Source organism: Anolis carolinensis, unplaced genomic scaffold (assembly GCF_035594765.1).
Source record: "Anolis carolinensis isolate JA03-04 unplaced genomic scaffold, rAnoCar3.1.pri scaffold_7, whole genome shotgun sequence".
Taxonomy (NCBI): Eukaryota; Metazoa; Chordata; class Lepidosauria; order Squamata; family Dactyloidae; genus Anolis; species Anolis carolinensis.
Genome location: NW_026943818.1, coordinates 29,159,243 through 29,177,962, shown reverse-complemented (window position 1 = coordinate 29,177,962; position 18,720 = coordinate 29,159,243). Strand labels below are relative to the sequence as shown.

At 41.8% G+C, this 18,720-nt stretch overlaps 1 protein-coding gene across 3 annotated transcripts in view; it reads left to right on the top strand.

Annotated features, from left to right (window-relative positions):
• The first annotated feature begins 12 nt into the window (after nucleotides 1-12).
• Nucleotides 13-18,720, top strand: part of ap2b1 (adaptor related protein complex 2 subunit beta 1) — a 37,369-nt gene continuing 18,661 nt past the window's right edge. For 2 of the 3 annotated variants that reach the window (XM_062960475.1, XM_062960473.1), the window contains exons 1-12: nucleotides 13-146; nucleotides 2,384-2,438; nucleotides 3,689-3,794; nucleotides 6,895-7,030; nucleotides 7,624-7,869; nucleotides 7,964-8,154; nucleotides 10,442-10,663; nucleotides 12,728-12,848; nucleotides 16,234-16,329; nucleotides 17,765-17,880; nucleotides 17,973-18,138; nucleotides 18,229-18,327. In XM_062960475.1, the coding sequence (XP_062816545.1) occupies nucleotides 2,402-2,438; nucleotides 3,689-3,794; nucleotides 6,895-7,030; nucleotides 7,624-7,869; nucleotides 7,964-8,154; nucleotides 10,442-10,663; nucleotides 12,728-12,848; nucleotides 16,234-16,329; nucleotides 17,765-17,880; nucleotides 17,973-18,138; nucleotides 18,229-18,327 (1,536 nt within the window). In that variant the 5' untranslated portion in view covers nucleotides 13-146; nucleotides 2,384-2,401. Of the gene's footprint in view, nucleotides 216-2,383; nucleotides 2,439-3,688; nucleotides 3,795-6,894; nucleotides 7,031-7,623; nucleotides 7,870-7,963; nucleotides 8,155-10,441; nucleotides 10,664-12,727; nucleotides 12,849-16,233; nucleotides 16,330-17,764; nucleotides 17,881-17,972; nucleotides 18,139-18,228; nucleotides 18,328-18,720 lie in introns of all 3 variants that reach the window. The other variant, XM_062960474.1, reaches the window with a different exon arrangement.

Here is an 18,720-nt window from a genome sequence, read left to right as displayed (position 1 = left end):
AGTGGGCGCTTCTAGGCGGGGGCGGCTCTCTGTCCCCGGCTTCCGGTCCTCCCAGTGGCTGGCCCCACCCTGGCTTCTCTCTCTGTCTCTGTCTCTGTGGTCCTTCTCGTCGGTTGCTGCTCCTGCTTCTCCTTCTTCTTCTCCAGGTGAGGACAAAAGGGCGTGGCCTCAGGTCTCTCAAGCCACGCCCACTTGGGTTCTTGCCTCCCTGCAAGGTAGGACGGACAGGAGCCCATTGAGGTTGATATCCCATCATAATACAGCATTATCACTATATATTATTATAGTTAATATATTGCATTATAGGTTATTATATTGTGCTATTAGTATTGTATTGCATTGCATTGTGTTCCTATCAATATGACAATATATTAATATTAATATGACAATATATTATCAGCATAGCACAATATTATTATATTATTATATTATGCTATTAGTATTGTATTGCATTGCATTGTATTCCTTTCAATATGAAAATATATTATATTATCAGCATAGCACAATATTATTATATTATATTGGGTTATTAGTATTGTATTGCATTGCATTGTGTTCCTATCAATATGACAATATATTATCAGCATAGCACAATATTAGTATCATAATTATATTAATATTAGTAATATATTGCATTACATTATATTATTAGTGTTATATTGCATTGCATTGTATTCCTATCCATATGACAATATATTATATTATCAGCATAGCAAAATATTAGTATCATAATTATATTAATATTAGTAATATATTGCATTGCATTGTATTATTAGTGTTATATTGCATTGTATTATTAGTGTTATATTGCATTGCATTGTATTCCTATCCACATGACAATATATTATATTATCAGCATAGCAAAATATTAGTATCATAATTATATTAATATTAGTAATATATTGCATTACATTATATTTTTAGTGTTATATTGCATTGCATTGTATTCCTATCCACATGACAATATATTATATTATCAGCATAGCACAATATTAGTATCATAATTATATTAATATTAGTAATATATTGCATTACATTATATTATTAGTGTTATATTGCATTGCATTGCATTCCTATCCACATGACAATATATTATATTATCAGCATAGCACAATATTAGTATCATAATTATATTAATATTAGTAATATATTGCATTACATTATATTATTAGTGTTATATTGCATTGCATTCCTATCCATATGACAATATATTATATTATCAGCATAGCACAATATTAGTATCATAATTATATTAATATTAGTAATATATTGCATTACATTATATTATTAGTGTTATATTGCATTGCATTGCATTCCTATCCACATGACAATATATTATATTATCAGCATAGCACAATATTAGTATCATAATTATATTAATATTAGTAATATATTGCATTACATTATATTATTAGTGTTATATTGCATTGCATTCCTATCCATATGACAATATATTATATTATCAGCATAGCACAATATTAGTATCATAATTATATTAATATTAGTAATATATTGCATTACATTATATTATTAGTGTTATATTGCATTGCATTGTATTCCTATCCATATGACAATATATTATATTATCAGCATAGCACAATATTAGTATCATAATTATATTAATATTAGTAATATATTGCATTACATTATATTATTAGTGTTATATTGCATTGCATTGCATTCCTATCCATATGACAATATATTATATTATCAGCATAGCACAATATTAGTATCATAATTATATTAATATTAGTAATATATTGCATTACATTATATTATTAGTGTTATATTGCATTGCATTGCATTCCTATCCATATGACAATATATTGTATTATCAGCATAGCAAAATATTATTATAGTGTGTTATTAGTGTTATATTGCATTGCATTGTATTCCTATCCACATGACAATATATTATATTATCAGCATAGCAAAATATTATTATCATAATTATATTAATATTAGTAATATATTGCATTGCATTGTATTATTAGTGTTATATTGCATTGTATTATTAGTGTTATATTGCATTGCATTGTATTCCTATCCATATGACAATATATTGTATTATCAGCATAGCACAATATTATTATATTGTATTATTAGTGTTATATTACATTGCATTGTATTCCTATCAATATGACAATGTATTATATTATCAGCATAGGACAATATTAGTATCATAATTATAATATATTATGATTAGAATTATAATGCATTACATTATGTTCCTATCAATATGACATGTATTTATATACAATGTATTATAGTATCAGCATAGCACAATATTAGCAATATATATTAATATACCGTATTATTATTAGTATTGCATTTCATTACATTGTATTCCTATCATTTCCTGTATTTCTTTCCTCCCTTTTAGTCTTAGGAAACCGAAGCCATGACGGATTCCAAGTATTTCACCACCAATAAAAAAGGTGAGGTGCGGACAGGAGGGAGGGAATAATCTTATTTAATATAATGTCATACCATCTATATATATAAAAGGCTTGTGGCATCGTGGCGACTCACAAAACAACAAAACCCCAAAACCCCCAAACTCAAAAATTGCCATCTAATCCAGTTCAGTCTACATTTTATACAACTATGTACAACTGACCTCATATAATCCAATTCTAACCAACTAATATCACATTATAAATATAATATATAAGACTTACTATGGTATCATAATAGAAAACAATATGGTCTCTAAAACCAGGAAATAAAGACCAACACTCTGAAAGCAGGGAAATTGGGAATTCTACAAACGAAACAACCAGGGCCAGCTCACACTTCCCAACAAAACATTCCTCCAGACAGTAAACAAACACCCATTCAACCTGAAAGGCCAGTAAAAACTATAATTCCCATAAGCCACAGCAACTCGTGGCCGGGCAAAGCTAGTCTATATATATAAAAGAGGGATGGCATCATGGCAACCCACAAAACAACAAAACTACAGGCCCCCCAACCTCGAAATTTGACAACACAACCCATCATCCATGCCTCTAGGTTGATACAACAAAAAGAAAAGAAAAATAAAGTCCTAATTAGAGGGAGAGGAATAATTGCTTTTATCCAATTGCTGCCAGTTAGAAGGCTAAGCTCCGCCCACTTGGTCTCCTAGCAACCCAATAAAAAATAATAAAAAACACTAAAAAAAATTAATACAATAAAATACCATAATAACAAAAAAAAATAACTAAAAATTATACAAGAAAATAAAATATAATAAATAAAAAGATAACTTGCAATAAAATTAATTTAAAAATACAAATAATGTCAAATAAAAATTACACAACAATTTTTAACCAATGCCGCCACCACTTTGCCACAGCAACGCGTGGCCGGGCACAGCTAGTCACATTATAAATATAATCTATTTGACTTACTATGGTATCATAATAGAAAACAATGTGATCTCTAAAACCAGGAAATAAAGACCAACACTCTGAAAGCAGGGAAATTGGGAATCCTACAAACGAAACCATCAGGGCCAGCTAACACTTCCCAACAAAACATTCCTCCAGACAGTAAACAAACACCCATTCAACCTGCAAGGCCATTAAAAACTATAATTCCCATAAGCCACAGCAATGCGTGGCCGGGCAAAGCTAGTTACTTAATATAATAATAGGACAACAGCATCTCTGACCCGGCTGTATTTTGTTTCCTTCCGCCCAAGGCGAGATCTTTGAGCTGAAAGCGGAGCTCAACAACGAGAAGAAGGAGAAGCGCAAGGAGGCCGTCAAGAAGGTCATCGCGGCCATGACCGTGGGCAAGGACGTCAGGTACGGACACTCCGAATGTAAACAATAATTATTATTACGCGATCATCAAGGCCTATCGGAATGAATATTATTTGATACACAACAACACCTTCCCTGGCTTGTGCTGGAGTCTTTGTACTTCGATCTTCAGATTCACTTGTCACGTTAGCTTTTCCAGTTGCAGCTCGAATGAACATTATTATTATTATTATTATTATTACCTTTGATACACAACAAGATGAGTCCACAGCAAACAACACCTTCCCTGGCTTGTGCTGGAGTCTTTGCACTTCGATCTTCAGATTCACTTGTCACGTTAGCTTTTCCAGTTGCAGCTCGAATGAACATTATTATTATTATTATTATTATTATCTTTGCTACACAACAAGATGAGTCCACAGCAAACAACACCTTCCCTGGCTTGTGCTGGACTCTTTGCACTTCGATCTTCAGATTCACTTGTCACGTTAGCTTTTCCAGTTGCAGCTCGAATGAACATTATTATTATTATTATTATTATTATCTTTGCTACACAACAAGATGAGTCCACAGCAAACAACACCTTCCCTGGCTTGTGCTGGACTCTTTGCACTTCGATCTTCAGATTCACTTGTCACGTTAGCTTTTCCAGTTGCAGCTCGAATGAACATTATTATTATTATTATTATTATTATCTTTGCTACACAACAAGATGAGTCCACAGCAAACAACACCTTCCCTGGCTTGTGCTGGAGTCTTTGCACTTCGATCTTCAGATTCACTTGTCACGTTAGCTTTTCCAGTTGCAGCTCGAATGAACATTATTATTATTATTATTATTATTATCTTTGATACACAACAAGACGAGTCCACACCAAACAACACCTTCCCTGGCTTATGCTGGAGTCTTTGCACTTCGATCTTCAGATTCACTTGTCACGTTAGCTTTTCCAGTTGCAGCTCGAATGAACATTATTATTATTATTATTATTATCATCATCTTTGATACACAACAAGATGAGTCCACAGCAAACAACACCTTCCCTGGCTTGTGCTGGACTCTTTGCACTTCGATCTTCAGATTCACTTGTCACGTTAGCTTTTCCAGTTGCTGCTCGTCTTTGCAGCTCAAATGAACATCATCATTATTATTATTATCTTTGATACACAACAAGACGAGTCCACAGCAAACAACACCTTCCCTGGCTTGTGCTGGAGTCTTTGCACTTCGATCTTCAGATTCACTTGTCACATTAGCTTTTCCAGTTGCAGCTCGAATGAACATTATTATTATTATTATTATCATCATCAAGCTCTATATGAATGTAAATTATTATGATATATTAATAATAATAATAATAATAATAATAATTTTCATTCATATAGACCTTGATGATGATGATAAAAATAATGTTCATTCGAGCTGCAAAGACGAGCAGCAACTGGAAAAGCTAACGTGACGCGAGAATCTGAAGATCGAAATGCAAAGACTCCAGCACAAGCCAGGGAAGGTGATAGCATTGCGATCTTGTTTGCTGTGGACTCATCTAGTTGTGTATCAAAGATAATAATAAAAATAATAATAATGTTCATTCAAGCTGCAAAGACGAGCAGCAACTGGAAAAGCTAACGTGACACGAGAATCTGAAGATCGAAGTGCAAAGACTCCAGTACAAGCCAGGGAAGGTGGTAGCATTGCGATTTAGTTACTAGCTGTGCCCGGCCACGTATTGCTGTGGCTAGGACTTAATTTTACTTTTCTTTTTGTTGTATGAACGTAGAGGCGTGGATGAGAGGTTGTGCTGTCAATTTTCAAGGTTGTGGGGCGTTCAGTTTAGTTGTTTTGTCCGGCGCCGTGACGCCATTACCCTTTTATATATATAGATTATATGATTGTTATGATATTTGATCATATTGGTGTTATTATTGCTATTATATTTAGTTATTATATTATTATACTAGCTGTGCCCGGCCACGCGTTGCTGTGGCAAAGTGGTGGTGGTATTGGTTAAAAATTGTTGTGTAATTTTTATTTGACGTTATTTGCAATTTTTTATTAATTTTATTGTAAGTTATATTTTTATTTATTATATTTTATTGTTTTCTTGTATTATTTTTAGTTATTTTCTGTTACTATAGTATTTTATTGTATTAATTTTTTGTGTTTTTAATTATTTTTTATCGGGTTGCTAGGAGACCAAGTAGGAGGAGCTTAGCCTTCTAACTGGCAGCAATTGGATAAAAGCAATTATTCCTCTCTCTCTCTAATTAGGACTTTATTTTTCTTTGCTTTTTGTTGTATCAACCTAGCGGCATGGATGATGGGTTGTGTTGTCAAATTTCGAGGTTGGGGGGCCTGTAGTTTTGTTGTTTTGTGGGTCGTCGTGATGCCATCACTCTTTTATATATATAGATATTTTATTATTTTCTTGTATTATTTTTAGTTATTTTTCTGTTATTATAGTATTTTATTGTATTAATTTTTAGTGTTTTTTCTTATTATTTTTATTGGGTTGCTAGGAGACCAAGTTGGAGGAGCTTAGCCTTCTAACTGGCAGCAATTGGATAAAAGCAATTATTCCTCTCTCTCTAATTAGGACTTTATTTTTCTTTTCTTTTTGTTGTATCAACCTAGAGGCGTGGATGATGGGTTGTGTCGTCAATTTTCAAGGTTGTGGGGCGTTAAGTTTAGTTGTTTTGTCTGACGCCGTGACGCCATTACCCTTTTATATATATAGATTATATGATTGTTATGATATTTGATCATATTGGTGTTATTATTGATATTATATTTAGTTATTATATTATTATATTTATATGGTTGTTATTATATTTGATCATATTGCTGTTATTGACATATTTAATTAGTATATTATTATTCTATTTAATTATATTACTGTTATATTTAATTACATTGCTGTTATATTTATTATATCATTGTTACCACTATTGTTGTTATTATCACCATTTCTGTTGTTATTATTGTGTTATTATTCACCCTGGGCTATCTTCTATTGCTTTGGGAGGGACTGGCATTCATGGGACGGCAACTCCCATCGTCCCCTCTTGAATAATGGGAAGGATGTCCTTGTTTACCTCCATCTCTCTCTCTCTCTCGTTCATCCGTTCCGTCTTTGCCCAGCTCGCTCTTTCCGGACGTGGTCAACTGCATGCAGACGGACAACCTGGAGCTGAAGAAGCTGGTCTACCTGTACCTGATGAACTACGCCAAGAGCCAGCCGGACATGGCCATCATGGCCGTCAACAGCTTCGTCAAGGTCCGGCCCTTCTTATTAATTACCCTATTCATCTATTAATTAGGTGCATCACATTAGGAATGGTGGGAGTTGAAGTCCAGAAAACCTGGAGGACGAGTTTGCCCGACCTAGAGCTCGTCAGTCCATGGGTGCCAAGGAGCCTAGCGGGTGCAATACCTTCCACGTGAAAGGTTTTGGGGACTCGACGTAATAATAAATAGAACGTGTTGACGAAGGCTTTCTCACAGGGTTGTTGTATGTCTTTCGGGCTGTCTGGCCATGTTCCAGAAGCATTCTCTCCTGACGTTTTGCCCACATCTATGGCAGGCCTCCTCAGAGGTTGTGAGGAATATATCTCCATGTTCCAGAAGTATTCTCTCCTGACGTTTCTCCCACATCTATGGCAGGCATCCTCAGAGGTTGTGAGGAATATATCTCCATGTGCCAGAAGTATTCTCTCCCGAGGTTTCGCCCACTTCTTCTGGCACATGGAGATATATTCCTCACAACCTCTGAGGATGCCTGCCATAGATGTGGGCGAAACGTCAGGAGAGAATAGACATACAACAACCCAATAAATACGACATTCCAACGTTCTGTGCTTTGTCCCCCAGGACTGCGAGGACCCCAACCCGCTGATCCGGGCGCTGGCGGTGCGCACCATGGGCTGCATCCGTGTGGACAAGATCACGGAGTACCTGTGCGAGCCTCTGCGCAAGTGCCTGAAGGACGAGGACCCCTACGTGCGCAAGACGGCCGCCGTCTGCGTGGCCAAGCTTCACGACATCAACGCCCAGATGGTGGAGGACCAGGGCTTCCTCGACTCCCTCCGGGACCTCATCGCCGACTCCAACCCCATGGTGAGTCACCCCTCATATACCTTTCCTTCCGTCCTTTTTCTCGCTTCGCTCTCACCTTTCGCCATCCGTTCGTGACGGCATTCCCGGTCTGCAGGTGGTGGCCAACGCGGTGGCGGCCCTGTCGGAGATCAGTGAGTCCCACCCCAACAGCAACCTGCTGGACCTGAACCCGCAGAACATCAACAAGCTGCTGACGGCACTGAACGAGTGCACCGAGTGGGGCCAGATCTTCATCCTGGACTGCCTCTCCAACTACAACCCCAAGGACGACCGCGAGGCCCAGAGGTGAGCCAGACCCATAGGAGAGACCGGTTAGAGCGATTTTTTTCTAATCGATGAAAAAAATGTTTCAATTCTCGTTTCTAAAGCAGGGGGCGCTGGCGCTTTGATAAAGAAAATTTCGGATATTTCCGAAAATTCGTAATGATTCTAAATGTTTCTAAAATGGCGGACGCGCATGCGCAATCGCCCAAAAAAAAGGAACCGGGGGGACGGGACTTTTATAGGGCTCTCCCGCCCTCATTTCTTGAGCTATCATCAAATTTGCAAGTTGTGCAAATCTGAAATAATTCCGATATACGATTCAAAACTATTTTTTGGACATGTCTAATATATATATATATATATATATATATATATATATATATATATATATATATATATATATTGGACATGTCTTATATATATATATATATATATATATATATATATATATATATATGCTGGATTTCGTATCACAAAATCACAAGTTGAACACTTCCCCGGCATTTAGGACTGTGTGATGTATGATGATGATGATGATGATTAATAACATTGAGGATGGGTGGCCACCTGTCAGGGGTGCTTTGCTTGTGTTTTTGGTGCACAAAGGCAGAAGAGGTTGGACTCAATGGCCCAAGGGGTCTCTTCCAACCCTCTTTAATATTATTATTTTATTATGACACAGCAAACAAAATAGATATGCTGGATTTCATATTATTGCTATTATTATTATTATTATTATTTATTGAGTATGAATGAGTGAGTGGAGTGTGAGTGAACGTTAGAGTATATGTGATGATGAACTGAAGGAAGGAGGATGGTGAGTACGAATGAGTGAGTGGATGGAGTGTGAGTGAACGTTAAGAGTATATGTGATGATGAACTGAACGAAGATAGTATGAATGAGTGAGTGGATGGGGTGTGAGTGAACGTTAGAGTATAAGTGATGATGAACTGAATGAAGATAGTATGAATGAGTGAGTGGATGGAGTGTGAGTGAACATTAAGAGTATATGTGATGATGAACTGAACGAAGATAGTATGAATGAGTGACTGGATGGAGTGTGAGTGAACGTTAGAGTATATGTGATGATGAACTGAATGAAGATAGTATGAATGAGTGAGTGGATGGAGTGTGAGTGAACGTTAAGAGTATATGTGATGATGAACTGAACGAAGATAGTATGAATGAGTGAGTGGATGGAGTGTGAGTGAACGTTAGAGTATATGTGATGATGAACTGAATGAAGATAGTATGAATGAGTGAGTGGATGGGGTGTGAGTGAACGTTAGAGTATAAGTGATGATGAACTGAATGAAGATAGTATGAATGAGTGAGTGGATGGGGTGTGAGTGAACGTTAAGAGTATATGTGATGATGAACTGAACGAAGATAGTATGAATGAGTGAGTGGATGGAGTGTGAGTGAACGTTAGAGTATATGTGATGATGAACTGAATGAAGATAGTATGAATGAGTGAGTGGATGGGGTGTGAGTGAACGTTAGAGTATAAGTGATGATGAACTGAATGAAGATAGTATGAATGAGTGAGTGGATGGGGTGTGAGTGAACGTTAAGAGTATATGTGATGATGAACTGAACGAAGATAGTATGAATGAGTGAGTGAATGGAGTGTGAGTGAACGTTAGAGTATATGTGATGATGAACTGAATGAAGATAGTATGAATGAGTGAGTGGATGGAGTGTGAGTGAACGTTAGAGTATAAGTGATGATGAACTGAACGAAGATAGTATGAATGAGTGAGTGGATGGAGTGTGAGTGAACGTTAGAGTATATGTGATGATGAACTGAATGAAGATAGTATGAATGAGTGAGTGGATGGAGTGTGAGTGAACGTTAGAGTATATGTGATGATGAACTGAATGAAGATAGTATGAATGAGTGACTGGATGGAGTGTGAGTGAACGTTAGAGTATATGTGATGATGAACTGAACGAAGATAGTATGAATGAGTGAGTGGATGGAGTGTGAGTGAACGTTAAGAGTATATGTGATGATGAACTGAACGAAGATAGTATGAATGAGTGACTGGATGGAGTGTGAGTGTACGTTAGAGTATATGTGATGATGAACTGAACGAAGATAGTATGAATGAGTGAGTGGATGGAGTGTGAGTGAACGTTAGAGTATATGTGATGATGAACTGAACGAAGATAGTATGAATGAGTGAGTGGATGGAGTGTGAGTGAACGTCAGAGACTGAAAAGTTAAGGAGAAACGCTCCCATGGGGCGACTGAGTCGAGCTTTCTCTGGAGTGGGACCTGAGTCCGTCCCTCTTTTTTCCCAGCATCTGTGAGCGAGTGACCCCTCGCCTCTCCCACGCCAACTCGGCCGTGGTTCTCTCGGCCGTCAAGGTGCTGATGAAGTTCCTGGAGCTGCTGCCCAAGGACTCGGACTACTACAGCATGCTCCTCAAGAAGCTGGCCCCGCCCCTGGTCACCCTCCTCTCCGGAGAGCCCGAGGTCCAGTACGTGGCCCTCCGCAACATCAACCTCATCGTCCAGAAAAGGTCGGCCCCCACTCCCCCGCCTCTCGGACACTTTTCCGGACCTTGAAAAATACTCTCCAAACCATTTTCATCTTCATATCGTCCTCCTTCATTCCGTTCATCATCACATATACTCTAGCGTTCACTCACACTCCATCCACTCATTCATACTCACCATCGTCATTCCGTTCATCATCACATATACTCTAACGTTCACTCACAATCCATACTCACCATCCTCCTTCCTTCAGTTCCTCACCACATTAACTTTCACTCACACTCCATCCACTCATTCGTACTCACCATCGTCATTCCGTTCATCATCACACATACTCTAACGTTCACTCACAATCCATACTCACCATCCTCCTCCTTTCAGTTAATCATCACACATACTCTAACGTTCACTCACAATCCATACTCACCATCCTCCTCCTTTCAGTTAATCATCACACATACTCTAACGTTCACTCACAATCCATACTCACCATCCTCCTTCCTTCAGTTAATCATCACACATACTCTAACGTTCACTCACAATCCATACTCACCATCCTCCTCCTTTCAGTTAATCATCACACATACTCTAACGTTCACTCACAATCCATACTCACCATCCTCCTCCTTTCAGTTAATCATCACACATACTCTAACGTTCACTCACAATCCATACTCACTATCCTCCTCCTTTCAGTTAATCATCACACATACTCTAACGTTCACTCACAATCCATACTCACCATCCTCCTTCCTTCAGTTAATCATCACACATACTCTAACGTTCACTCACAATCCATACTCACCATCCTCCTCCTTTCAGTTCATCATCACACATACTCTAACGTTCACTCACAATCCATACTCACCATCCTCCTCCTTTCAGTTCATCATCACACATACTCTAACGTTCACTCACAATCCATACTCACCATCCTCCTTCCTTCAGTTAATCATCACACATACTCTAACGTTCACTCACAATCCATACTCACCATCCTCCTTCCTTCAGTTAATCATCACACATACTCTAACGTTCACTCACAATCCATACTCACCATCCTCCTTCCTTCAGTTAATCATCACACATACTCTAACGTTCACTCACAATCCATACTCACCATCCTCCTTCCTTCAGTTAATCATCACACATACTCTAACGTTCACTCACAATCCATACTCACCATCCTCCTCCTTTCAGTTCATCATCACACATACTCTAACGTTCACTCACAATCCATACTCACCATCCTCCTTCCTTCAGTTCATCATCACACATACTCTAACGTTCACTCACAATCCATACTCACCATCCTCCTCCTTTCAGTTAATCATCACACATACTCTAACGTTCACTCACAATCCATACTCACCATCCTCCTTCCTTCAGTTAATCATCACACATACTCTAACGTTCACTCACAATCCATACTCACCATCCTCCTCCTTTCAGTTCATCATCACACATACTCTAACGTTCACTCACAATCCATACTCACCATCCTCCTCCTTTCAGTTCATCATCACACATACTCTAACGTTCACTCACAATCCATACTCACCATCCTCCTTCCTTCAGTTAATCATCACACATACTCTAACGTTCACTCACAATCCATACTCACCATCCTCCTTCCTTCAGTTAATCATCACACATACTCTAACGTTCACTCACAATCCATACTCACCATCCTCCTTCCTTCAGTTAATCATCACACATACTCTAACGTTCACTCACAATCCATACTCACCATCCTCCTTCCTTCAGTTAATCATCACACATACTCTAACGTTCACTCACAATCCATACTCACCATCCTCCTCCTTTCAGTTCATCATCACACATACTCTAACGTTCACTCACAATCCATACTCACCATCCTCCTTCCTTCAGTTCATCATCACACATACTCTAACGTTCACTCACAATCCATACTCACCATCCTCCTCCTTTCAGTTAATCATCACACATACTCTAACGTTCACTCACAATCCATACTCACTCATACTATCTTCGTCCAGTTCCTCACCACGTCTACTCCAAGCTGTGCTCGTGGTTCCAGCCTCGCTCCCTTCCCTCCCTTGCAGGCCCGAAATCCTGAAGCAGGAGATCAAGGTCTTCTTCGTGAAGTACAACGATCCCATCTACGTCAAGCTGGAGAAGCTGGACATCATGATCCGCTTGGCCTCCCAGGCCAACATCGCCCAGGTCAGGAGGCCGCCCTCACCCTGTCACATATTTCAAAGGGTGAAAGCAGAGAGTGTGCATAACACTGATTTTATTATTATTACTCGCTTGGGGACCCGGCGGTGCCCGGGTCATTTGAGAAAGGCATGGTTTGCCTGTGTTCAAAATTTAGTCTAGATCCATTGTCAGCTGGGTTCAATGAGTGTGGGTGAACTCCAACTCCCATCGTCCAGTGTCCATCTCCCTCCAAACAGTGCCAGGATGTAGAGTAGGTCATGGGGCTCTAGCTACCATGTTTGGTCTTGATCAGTCATTGGTGTGGGTCGCGGTGCTCTCAGGAAGTGAGTGAAGGTATCGCAAGTCCCATCGTCCATGGTCTGTTATCCCCTACAGCAGGACGTAAAATGGGTGATGGGGGGTATGTGTGCCAAGTTCGGTCTTGATCAGTCATTGGTGTGGGTCGCGGTGCTCTCAGGAAGTGAGTGAAGGTATCGCAAGTCCCATCGTCCATGGTCTGTTATCCCCTACAGCAGGACGTAAAATGGGCGATGGGGGGTATGTGTGCCAAGTTCGGTCTTGATCAGTCATTGGTGTGGGTCGCGATGCTCTCAGGAAGTGAGTGAAGGTATCGCAAGTCCCATCGTCCATGGTCTGTTATCCCCTACAGCAGGACGTAAAATGGGCGATGGGGGGTATGTGTGCCAAGTTCGGTCTTGATCAGTCATTGGTGTGGGTCGCGGTGCTCTCAGGAAGTGAGTGAAGGTATCGCAAGTCCCATCGTCCATGGTCTGTTATCCCCTACAGCAGGACGTAAAATGGGCGATGGGGGGTATGTGTGCCAAGTTCGGTCTTGATCAGTCATTGGTGTGGGTCGCGATGCTCTCAGGAAGTGAGTGAAGGTATCGCAAGTCCCATCGTCCATGGTCTGTTATCCCCTACAGCAGGACGTAAAATGGGCGATGGGGGGTATGTGTGCCAAGTTCGGTCTTGATCAGTCATTGGTGTGGGTCGCGATGCTCTCAGGAAGTGAGTGAAGGTATCGCAAGTCCCATCGTCCATGGTCTGTTATCCCCTACAGCAGGACGTAAAATGGGTGATGGGGGGTATGTGTGCCAAGTTCGGTCTTGATCAGTCATTGGTGTGGGTCGCGGTGCTCTCAGGAAGTGAGTGAAGGTATCGCAAGTCCCATCGTCCATGGTCTGTTATCCCCTACAGCAGGACGTAAAATGGGTGATGGGGGGTATGTGTGCCAAGTTCGGTCTTGATCAGTCATTGGTGTGGGTCGCGGTGCTCTCAGGAAGTGAGTGAAGGTACTACAAATCCCATCATCCATGGGCCATCCTGCCTCAAACCGCACCAGGATGTAAAGTGCATCATGGGGGGTTAAGCATACCAAGTTTGCCTGTGTTCCAAGTTTAGTCAAGGTCCAGGGTCAGTGGGGTTCAATGGGTGCAAGTGAACTATAACTCCCATATGAAAGTCCCATCATCCACGGTCCATCCCACTCTAAACAGCGCCAGGATGTATAGTAGGTCATGGGGACTGTATGTGTCAAGTTTGGTCTTGATCAGACATTGGTGGGGGTTGCAGTGGTCTCAGGAAGTGAGTGAAGATACTGCAGTTCCCATCATCCATGGTCCAAACTCTTTCAGACCACACCAGGATGTAGAGTGGGTCCTGGGGCCTCTGTGTGGCAAGTTTGGTACTGATTCGTCGTTGGTGGGAGTCACAGTGCTCTAAGGAAGCCAGTGAAGGTATTGCAAGTCCCATCATCCATGGTCCACCCTCCTCCAAACAGCACCCAGGTGTAGAGTAGGACATGGGGGCTCTATGTGCCAAGTTTGGTCTTGTTCAGGCATTGGTGGGAGTCGCAATGTTTTCAGGAAGTGAGTGAAGGTATTGCAATTCCCATCGTCCATGCTGCATCGTCCTCCAAACTTCACCAGGGTATAGAGTGGGCCATGGTACATCCTCCCCCAAACTGCACCAGGGTGTAAAGGGGGTCATGGGGGTTCTGTCTGCCAAGTTTGGTCCAGTTATGTCACTGGTGGGCATCGCAGTGGCCTGTGGGAGTCGTAGCGATTAAAAGTACTACATATCCCATCACCCATAGTCCATCATCCCGCAAATGGCACCAGGACATAAAGTGCGTCATGGGGGTGAAGCGTGTCAAGTTTGGGCCAGGTCCGTCGTTCCTGGTGGCCACAGTGGCCTGTGATAGTGGTGGCCAATCAGAAAGCTGCCACATACATACATACATGCACTGCCCGCCGCATACAAACATTGACTTTTATTATAGACTAGCTGTGCCCGGCCACGCGTTGCTGTGGCTAAGACTTAATTTTTCTTTTCTTTTTGTTGTATGAACGTAGAGGCGTGGATGAGAGGTTGTGCTGTCAATTTTCGAGGTTGTGGAGCGTTTAGTTTAGTTGTTTTGTCCGGTGCCGTGATGCCATTACCCTTTTATATATATAGATAGCTATGCCCGGCCAGGCGTTGCTGTGGCTAAGACTTAATTTTTCTTTTCTTTTTGTTGTATGAACGTAGAGGCGTGGATGAGAGGTTGTGCTGTCAATTTTCGAGGTTGTGGAGCGTTTAGTTTAGTTGTTTTGTCCGGTGCCGTGATGCCATTACCCTTTTATATATATAGATAGCTATGCCCGGCCAGGCGTTGCTGTGGCCAGGACTTAATTTTTCTTTTCTTTTTGTTGTATGAACGTAGAGGCGTGGATGAGAGGTTGTGCTGTCAATTTTCAAGGTTGTGGAGCGTTTAGTTTAGTTGTTTTGTCCGGTGCCGTGATGCCATTACCCTTTTATATATATAGATAGCTATGCCCGGCCAGGCGTTGCTGTGGCCAGGACTTAATTTTTCTTTTCTTTTTGTTGTATGAACGTAGAGGCGTGGATGAGAGGTTGTGCTGTCAATTTTCAAGGTTGTGGGGCCTTTAGTTTAGTTGTTTTGTCTGGGGCCGTGATGCCATTACCCTTTTATATATATAGATAGCTATGCCTGGCCAGGCGTTGCTGTGGCTAGGACTTAATTTTACTTTTCTTTTTATTGTATGAACGTAGAGGCGTGGATCAGAGGTTGTGCTGTCAATTTTCAAGGTTGTGGGGCGTTTAGTTTAGTTGTTTTGTCCGGTGCCGTGATTCCATTACCCTTTTATATATATAGATAGCTATGCCTGGCCACGCGTTGCTGTGGCTAGGACTTAATTTTTCTTTTCTTTCTGTTGTATGAACGTAGAGGCCTGGATGAGAGGTTGTGCTGTCAGTTTTCGAGGTTGTGGGGCATTTAGTTTAGTTGTTTTGTCCGGTGCCGTGATGCCATTACCCTTTTATATATATAGATATAGATAATTAATATTATTATTTTGCTCGTCTTTGTCCGCCGTGTGGGGTCCAGGTCCTGGCCGAGCTGAAGGAATACGCCACCGAGGTGGACGTGGACTTTGTCCGCAAGGCCGTCCGCGCCATCGGCCGCTGCGCCATCAAGGTCGAGGTGAGGAGTCCTCTCTTCTTCCCCGAAGTTCCTTGTTTACCTTTAGTTGAGAAAAGAGCAACACTAGGCGGTGGTGTGGTCCAGATCCGTCACTGGGGAGCATCACGGTGATCTGTAGGAGTCGAAGCGGTTGAAAGTACTGGAAATCCCATCATCCGTGGCCCATTATCTCCCAAATGGCAGCAGGAGATAGAATGGGTCATACGGGTTCTGTGTGCCAAGTTTGGTCCAGATCCGTCACTGGAGTTCTTCTCGGCCTTCTTCTCTTCTTCCTCCTTCTTCATCTTTTCCTCATCTTCTCCTTCTTCTCCTCCTCTTCTTCTTCTCCTCCTCCTTCTCTTCTTCCTCTCTTCCTTCTTCTCATTTTCTCATCTCCTCCTCCTCCTCATTCTCCTCCTTCTTCACCTTCTTCTCTTCTTCCTCTCTTCTCATCTCATCTCCTCCTCCTCCTTCTTCTCCACCTTCTTCTCTTCTTCTCCTCTTCTTCCTCCTTCTTCATCTTTTCCTCATCTTCTCCTTCTTCTCCGCCTTCTTCTCTTCTTCTCCTTCTCTTCTTCCTCTCTTCCTTCTTCTCATCTTCTCATCTCCTCCTCCTCATTCTTCTCCACCTTCTTCTCTTCTTCCTGTCTTCCTTCTTCTCATCTTCTCATCTTCTCCTCCTCCTTCTCCTCCTCCTTCTCTTCTTCTTCTCTTCCTTCTTCTCATCTTCCTCCTCCTTCTCCACCTTCTTCTCTTCTTCCTTCTTCTCCTCTCTTCCTTCTTCTTCTCCTCTCCTCTTTCTTCTCCTTCTCCTCCTCCTCGACTTCTCTTCTTCCTCCTTCTTCATCTTTTCCTCATCTTCTCCTCTTCTCCTCATCTCCTTCTCCACCTTCTTCTCTTCTTCCTGTCTTCCTTCTTCTCATCTTCTCATCTCCTCCTCCTCCTCATTCTCCTCCTCCTTCTCCTCCTCCTTCTCTTCTTCCTCTCTTCCTTCTTCTCATCTTCCTCCTCCTTCTCCACCTTCTTCTCTTCTTCCTTCTTCTCCTCTCTTCCTTCTTCTTCTCCTCTCCTCTTTCTTCTCCTTCTCCTCCTCCTCGACTTCTCTTCTTCCTCCTTCTTCATCTTTTCCTCATCTTCTCCTCTTCTCCTCATCTCCTTCTCCACCTTCTTCTCTTCTTTCTCCTTCTCCTCATCTTCTCCTCTTCCTCCTTCTCCACCTTCTTCTCTTCTTCCTCCTTCGTCTCCTCTCTTCCCTCCTTCTCATCTTCTCCTCTTCCTCCTTCTTCTCCACCTTCTTCTCTTCTTCCTTCTCCTCCTCCTCTCTTCCTTCTTCTTCTCATCTTCTCCTCCTTCTTCTCCCCCGCCTTATCTTCTTCCTCCTTCTTCATCTTCTCCTCATCTTCTCCTCCGCTGTCTCCTCTTCTTCCTCCTCCTCCTCTTCTCCCTCCTCTTCCAGCAATCGGCCGAGCGCTGCGTGAGCACCCTGCTGGACCTCATCCAGACCAAGGTCAACTACGTCGTCCAGGAGGCCATCGTGGTCATCCGGGACATCTTCCGCAAGTATCCCAACAAGTGAGTGGCGTGGATGCGGGGCTCGGTCTGGAAGGGAGGAGACTCAGCCTGGGGCGAGGAGCGAGGACCACCTTCTCTGTCTTGGGTCTCAGGTACGAGAGCATCATTGCCACCTTGTGCGAGAACCTGGACTCTCTGGACGAGCCGGACGCCCGGGCCGCCATGATCTGGATCGTGGGCGAATACGCCGAGCGCATCGACAACGCGGACGAGCTCCTGGAGAGCTTCCTGGAAGGATTCCACGACGAGAGCACCCAGGTAGCCCCGCCTCCGGGGGGACCCCTCGTGGTGTCACCACCACCACCACCACCACCACGTTGGCCTATGTCCCGCTTGGCTTTGCTTCAGGTGCAGCTCACCCTACTGACCGCCATCGTGAAGCTGTTCCTGAAGAAGCCGTCGGAGACGCAGGAGCTGGTCCAGCAGGTGCTCAGCCTGGCCACGCAGGTGAGACGCGGGCTGTGCTCACAACGTCTCAAAGTTGTACGAAAAGGTTCAAAATTAATCCAACGACGGCGGGAAAAATGGGTGCAAATGGTGTTGGGTTCCCGAGTCTACAGTTGGGTGCAAGAAGGCCATGACAATGATGATGATGATGATGATGATGATGATGATGATGATGATGATGATGATGATGATGATGAATAATAATAATAGATTAAAATTAATCCAACAACTGTGGGAAAAATGGGTGCAAATGGTGTTGGGTTCCCGAGTCTACAGTTGGGTGCAAGAAGGCCATGACGATGATGATGATGATGATGATGATGATGAAGAATAATAATAATAATTATAATAATAATAGATTAAATTTAATCGAACAACTGTGGGAAAAATGGG